Source organism: Rutidosis leptorrhynchoides, chromosome 3 (assembly GCF_046630445.1).
Source record: "Rutidosis leptorrhynchoides isolate AG116_Rl617_1_P2 chromosome 3, CSIRO_AGI_Rlap_v1, whole genome shotgun sequence".
Lineage (NCBI taxonomy): Eukaryota > Viridiplantae > Streptophyta > Magnoliopsida > Asterales > Asteraceae > Rutidosis > Rutidosis leptorrhynchoides.
Window position 1 is genome coordinate 39,672,094 of NC_092335.1, and position 6,812 is coordinate 39,678,905.

Genomic DNA, 6,812 nt, shown 5'->3' on the forward strand with positions numbered 1-6,812 from the left:
TAACTAATCATTCCATTCAATTCGCCTTTTCTGTCTAATGGTATTCACATTTGCTTCTTTTATCCACAAACCTCCCAACAAAATAAAAAATCCGAACGGATGATTTACACTATTAACAACACCATTCACATCCTTCTCTTTCAAGCACACTTACCTCTTTCGTTTTGGGTTGAGGCACTTAATATGGTTGCCCATCTCCTTGACATCCTTCCCTCCTATTCTATTTATCATGAGATTCCTCATGTTCATTTATATAACTCCCAACCTAACTACACATCCCTTCGGGTTTTTGGTTGTTTGTGTTACCCTCCTCTCAACACAACCAATAAACTCACCCCTCACTCAACACTATGTATCTTCCTTGGTTACCCATCTAATCATCGGGGCCACCGTTGCCTTAATTTTTCCACCAATGATATAATAATTTCTCGACATGTCACTTTTGATGAAACTACTTTCTCTTATGGCTCTATGACCCCAACTCAACCTCCGTCATACTATTTTCTAGAATACACACCCACACCCTCCGCTACTTCCCTTTCTGAACCAACTATAGAACCCTCCCCACCAACCCCCCTCCGCGAGCCATACCTATTTCTACACCACCTTCCACTACAACTCAGCCTACCATCTCTTACGCTCCTTCTACAGTTCCTACCCATCCCATGATCTCTCATTCTCATATTGGTAACATACGAACTGTTCAACACCTCAACCTTCATATCACTCATATATGTCTAATTCCCAAATATCCTTCGCATGCCCTCAATGATCCTAATTGGCAAAGTGCTATGCACGATAAATATACTGCTTTGATAAAGAATCAAACTAGGACACTCGTGCCCTGACTTGTGGACGCGAACATTGTTTGTTCCATGTGGCTCTTTCGGCACAAATATAACGCAAATGGTACTTTGAGTCGCTACAAAGCGCGTGTTGTAGCTAATGGTCGTTGTCAGCAGATTGAGATTGACCGTGATGAGACATTTAGCCCGGTTGTTCAGCCAGCTACTATTCGTACTATTCTCAACCTTGTGTTATCTCGTCATTGACCAGTTCATTAGCTTGATGTTAAGAACAATTTTTTTAACTGTGTTCTTACTGAAACCGTTTATATGCATCAGCCTCCTGGATTTCGGCCCAGAACACCCTGACTATGTATGTCTTTTGTAAAAGTCATTTTATGGGCTCAAACAAGCCCCATGTGCTTGGTTTCATCGTTTTGCATGTTATTCTAAATGTGTGTGCTTGTTCACAGTTGGTGCGACTCATCTTTGTTTATCTATCGTCGAGGCTCACACATTGCTTACTTGCTGCTTTATGTTGCTGATATTATTCTAACAACTTCATCTACAGATTTTCTTTGGCGGGTCATACAATCTCTTCATCGAGAGTTTTCTATGATAGATTTGGGTCCGTTAAATTATTTCTTGGGGATCTCTGCGACTCGCAATTCTACTGTGATGTTTCTCTCACAGAGGAAGTACGCTACTGAGATTCTTGAGTATGCTTGTATGCTTCATTGTAACCCCAGTAGGACTGTTGTTGACACTAACTCTAAGCTTGGGGAAGATGGTCCTGCTATTACAAACCCTACTTTGTATTGTAGTCTTGAAGGTACTCTACAATACCTCACTTTTACTCGCCCAGACACCTCATATGTGGTTCAACAGGTTTGTCTGTTTATGCATGATCCTCGAGGGCCTCATTTCTCTGTACTTAAGAGGATTCTTCGTTATGTTCGTGGGACGCTTAATCTAGTCTTGGACTACATTCTTCTTCGCCAGCTTCTCTTATGGATTATTCAGATATCGATTGGGCGGAGTGCCCCTCTATTCGCAGGTCTACATCTGGATATTGTGTTTTCCTTGGAAATAAAACCTGCTCTCTTGGTCTTGTAAGCGCCAACACACGTCGTCACGTTCTAGTGTTGAAGTTGAATATCTTGGTGTCGCTAATGAGGTTGCCGAAACCTGCTGGTTACACGACCTTCTTCGCGAACTTCTTTGCGCATTATTTCGGCCACTCTTGTTTACTGTGACAATGTCAGTGATGTCTACCTTTCGTCCAACCCTGTTCAGCATGAACGGACAAATCACATTGAGATTGATATTTATTTTGTTCGTGATCTCGTGACTACAGGGTAGGTTCGTGTTCTTCATGTTCCATCGTGGTACCAGTACACGGATATTTTTACTATGGGCTTACCATCATCTCTTTTTGAGGAGTTTAGTTCCATCTTGACTGTTCTCTCTTCTACCGCTCCATCCGCGAGGGGCTGTTAGCCTAGATTTTTGGCCCATGTATTTGGCCTTGTAGGTTTAAGCCCATTATGTAATCTATATATACACTTGTATCATTTGCATATGTGATCAAGGAAATTAATTTTGTTATCAGGTAGATGAAGTTCGGTATAGATAGTTTCGTATGTTAGCCGTTTTCTAGGTACGAGCTTCATCAGGATATATCTCTTATTTTGTTGAATTCGTTTTTTTTCGAAATTTTTTTACGTTTTATAAAGTCTTCATTATTATTTCCAACATATTTATATATAGGCCTAATCCAGAGGGAAATGAATTTTAACACGGAAGAGAGAAGTAAAATTTTTATGTTTTTTTTTAAAGTTAGTTATGAATGTCAAGAACAAGTGAAAAAATGAATATTTAAAAAAAAAAACCTTGTGATAAATATTATTATTTTAACCAAAAAACGCTCGAAAAATAACATTCAACACGATGAATCTTACACCATCAATGAATAATATTCATCGTGACGAATGTTATTCTTCGAGCATTTACTAGCCAAAATAATAAACATTCATCACAAAGTGTCTTTTCAAATGTTCATATTTTTACCTAATCATAATGTTTGTGGGAAAATTTACCAAAAAAATAAAATTTTTGCCTTCCCCTTCCCTCTTGATTAAATATATATATATATATATATATATATATATATATATATATATATATATATATATATATATATATATATATATATATATATATATATATATATATACAGTGGTATGATCAAGAGAGAAGTAACCAATCGGGGGGAAGCAAATTTTTTTTTTTCGTTTTTTGAAAAAACTTTGTTCACAAACATTATAGATTGGATGAAAATAAGAACATTTATAAAAGACACTTCGTGATGAATGTTATTATTTTGGCGGGAAAACGCTCGAAGAAGTAATATATAACAATTATCTTGTTTTTCGAGTGTATGTTGAGGTTTTAGACATTAGGGTTTAGATATTAGGGTTTATAGGGTTTAGATATTAGGGTTTAGAAATTTAGGGTTTAGGGTTTAGATTTAGGGTTTAGATTTAGGATTTAGATTGAGTTTTTAACACGAACGGTTTAGAGTTTAGGGTTTAGGGTTTGGTGTTTTGGGTTTATGGAATAAACCCAAAACACCAAACCCTAAACCCAAAACTCTAAATCGGGCTAAATTTTACTTCACAAAACATGCAAAAAAAACGTTAACATTCTTCACGAACAATATTATCTTGAATGTTATTTTTGTCGATCGTTTTCCCGCCAAAATAATAACATTCATCACGAAGTGTCTTTTCTAAATGTTCTTATTTTCATCCAATCTATAATGTTCGTGAACAAAGTTTTTTCAAAAAACGAATTTTTTTTTTTGCTTCCCCCCGCTTCCCCCGATTGGTTACTTCCCCATTGATCCTGCCCTATATATATATATATATATATATATATATATATATATATATATATATATATATATATATATATATATATATATATATAGTTTTGATGCAGACATATGTTCTGTATTTATCATAGTGCCAAGATTTATTCCTGATGGCTGAGTTTTACTATCAAGCAAATTCCAACCTTACACAAACAAACCCACAACTACTGACATATAAAGACCAACATTCAAAACACTTGCTACAAGATCAAGCAACAACAACAGGTTCAGTTGGCTTTTCAGATTCAGAAGATGGTGCGGCCACAGGTTCCACCGGCTTTTCAGCCTCGGTAGATGGTGCAGCCACCGGCTTTTCAGCCTCAGTAAATGGTGCAACCACATGTTCCTCTGGTTTTACAGTTTCACAAGACGGTGCGGCCACAGGCTCCAATGTTGTTCCAGCTTCAGTAGATGGTGCAGCAACTGGTTCCTCTGCTTTTTTGTGACCACCACAACATGACGTTTCTTTTGGCCAAAATTCAGTTTTTTTTCCTGTCTTGGAAACGGTCTGCAAGACTGCGTCCGGCTCTACATTCCCTTTCACTGTTACCTTCTTTAAATCAAGATCAATGTCGAAACTTTCTACTCCTAGACATCAATTTATAATAACCAATATGTTAAACTTTTATAATTAATAGTAAATATTACCTATAAGATTAATTTTATAGTGCTAGTGAAATTCGGACAGTAGATTCTTGAAAAGCCATTCTGATAACAAAGTTCTTAACTTTTGTGTTTCACTTTCACCCAAGGCATAAGTTGATAACTGCATCTGATTCTTAATAGGGTTTTACCTCTATTAAATTATAAATTTTTAATACCACTAATCAATTATAAAGAATTTTATGCAATTTATTCTTATTTAGAACAGCTCTAAACAGCTCATATTCGATGTGCATATAGACAGAGTTAAAAATAAGGTAAAAAAAAATATGTATGATCAAATACTTGAGTATGTTAGACCGATATAGCCATCTAAATAATAACCCTAATGAACTAATAATTGGCCCTTATAGAACATGGGCTAATAATAATAATATAAAACATATGCAACATAGATCGTCTAACACAAACTAGTGTATAAAAACAGAGAAAAAGGAGGACTGATTTTAAAGGGAGATTCGATTTTACATACGTTAATTAAAATTGGAGATTGAATCAGCTACCGATTTTAAAATTGTTGGGTAGAATCGGATCCCACTAAGTTCGGTTCAGACCTTGCTTTCCATATTAGTAATCATTCGTCGATCACCCTTTATTAGTTATTGTCTTATTGCACTTGAATGGTATTTTAAAGTTGTTGTTAAGGTACATAAAAATATTGTACATAATAGTTATATACTGACTTTAAGTGACGGTTATAAAATTTTACAATACTTTATACACGTTAATGGAAACACAAGGGTTGTTATTACAAAATCTAAAAAATAATATCCTACGTAAATTTTTCTTTTTGAAAGGCAAAATCGAACATCTTTTAAATATCCTACATAAATTACATTGGGCTAGGGTTAGTATCTGATTTTCTCAAAAGATGTTTCAAGTTTAAATTACAGTTGCTTATAGTACAAAAATGTTCAATGGCTACCAAATAAGGTACCAAATGCCGAATCCGTCAAATTCCTTGTAGTACAATGTACGCGAGATTTAGGTGGTGGTTTGGACAATTGGACCCACATGACCACATCCCACTAGAATCTATACTTAATTTTTTAATTTTTGTTTAAAAATAACGATAATTTTAGAACGAACGGGAATATCAAACGGTACACCCGTTACAAAAGAATCCAACAACAAGTCCCGGTAACTAACCAAAGAATCTTTACTTAATGGTTGTTTGTTTAACATATGATGAAATGTAACAAATATAGCTTTTGTGTGGTGTATTTCATGTCGGAATCATGTTATAATTGGATGTATCTATCGTAAGATCATATAGAATTGAATTATTGAAATAGTGGAAGTAGTTTTATGGGCTGATTCATACATGACTAGATGTAAATGCGGACCACATCCTTATATTGTTACAACCTCAAATCTCCAGTTAATTTTAATTCTTTAATTAAATTAAATTAATAAATTGTCAATTTTATCTTTACATTTAAACAAATGTGACTGAATATTGTTATGAGTTAAATGATTGAAAGTAATAAATAAAAAATAAACTGATTTTATAGCGATTTTTGAGTAAATGTTTTTTCAAGAGATATAAGAAAAGGTTGTTAAAGAATTAAAAAGGAATCTGTGCAATTCATCAGATATAGGTCTCGCGCTCGGAGGGCTTGATTACCCAAGGTTTTATCTTCTATGGGGAGCCAATATGCTTAAGCTCGGACATGGATCGTATCCTCCTCCTCGGGCATTGGGCATGTCCCCCACTTCGAACATGGATCATTTCCTCCTCCTCGAGCAAGTGTCATGTCCTCCATTTCAAACATGAGACATGTCATCCTCCTCGGACTTGGGGCACGTCCCCCACCTCGAACAATGGGGCATGCCCTCCACCTCATACATGGGCCAAGTCCCCACCTCGAACATGGGGCAAGTCCCCCTCCTCGAACATGAGGAATGTCTTCCACCGCGGGCATGGGACATGTCCTCCACCCCGGACATTGGCCATGTCTTCGACCCCGGGCATGGGCCATGTCCTCGACCCTGGGCATGGGCTATGTTCTCCTCCTCGGGAACGGGCCATGTCCTCCTCTCCGAGCAGGTGCCATGTCCTCCTCCCGACTTGAGGCTTGTCCGCCTCATCAGATATGGGGCTTTCCTTACATATTGAAAATATCCTACATTTCTTTTCATTCCTATATATTTCTTCTTTTCACCCGAATGTAACTCAATTTCTCTTTTGGTTACAAAGTAGATAGTGCCTGAACCGTACCCTAACTAGTTTGAGTTTCAAGAGGTCACTAGTTCGATCCCTATCAATGCCCATATCTTTAGCGTGGCATATGATCACGAAGGTGACTAAGTTCCCTCTGGGTGATGTCGATATTCCTGGTCAATTTTTTTTCTTTTTTGTTGACCAAACTTCTAATATTTTTAGTTATTTTCTTCTTTTTATAATAAGATATAAGAATATAAGAAAT

General features: G+C 36.3%; 2 protein-coding genes across 2 annotated transcripts; one reads left to right on the top strand and one right to left on the bottom strand.

The window, feature by feature from the left end:
• The first annotated feature begins 875 nt into the window (after nucleotides 1–875).
• LOC139899885 (uncharacterized mitochondrial protein AtMg00810-like) lies at nucleotides 876–1,901 on the top strand. The gene is made up of 3 exons (XM_071882710.1): nucleotides 876–1,017; nucleotides 1,125–1,158; nucleotides 1,259–1,901. Exons 1-3 carry the CDS (start codon nucleotides 876–878, stop codon nucleotides 1,899–1,901), a joined length of 819 nt encoding a protein of 272 aa, XP_071738811.1.
• A 1,918-nt stretch (nucleotides 1,902–3,819) lies between these two features.
• On the bottom strand, nucleotides 3,820–6,474 carry LOC139899886 (uncharacterized). The gene is made up of 2 exons (XM_071882711.1): nucleotides 6,219–6,474; nucleotides 3,820–4,308 (listed from the first exon to the last, which is right to left on the bottom strand). The coding sequence occupies exons 1-2, from the start codon at nucleotides 6,472–6,474 to the stop codon at nucleotides 3,929–3,931; spliced, it is 636 nt and encodes a 211-aa protein (XP_071738812.1). The 3' UTR covers nucleotides 3,820–3,928.
• Nucleotides 6,475–6,812: the final 338 nt, after the last annotated feature.

Bases quoted from the DNA above. Each gene is read 5' to 3' on its own strand.
- LOC139899885 (XM_071882710.1), top strand. From the start codon at position 876: ATGTGGCTCTTTCGGCACAAATATAACGCAAATGGTACTTTGAGTCGC. The intron at 1,018-1,124 runs GTACTATTCTCA...TATATGCATCAG, and splicing joins TGTTCAGCCAGCTACTATTC to CCTCCTGGATTTCGGCCCAG. The intron at 1,159-1,258 runs GTATGTCTTTTG...GCTTGTTCACAG, and splicing joins GCCCAGAACACCCTGACTAT to TTGGTGCGACTCATCTTTGT.
- LOC139899886 (XM_071882711.1), bottom strand. From the start codon at position 6,474: ATGAGGCGGACAAGCCTCAAGTCGGGAGGAGGACATGGCACCTGCTCG. The intron at 4,309-6,218 runs GCATGCCCCATT...ATTGATGTCTAG, and splicing joins GCCCATGTATGAGGTGGAGG to GAGTAGAAAGTTTCGACATT.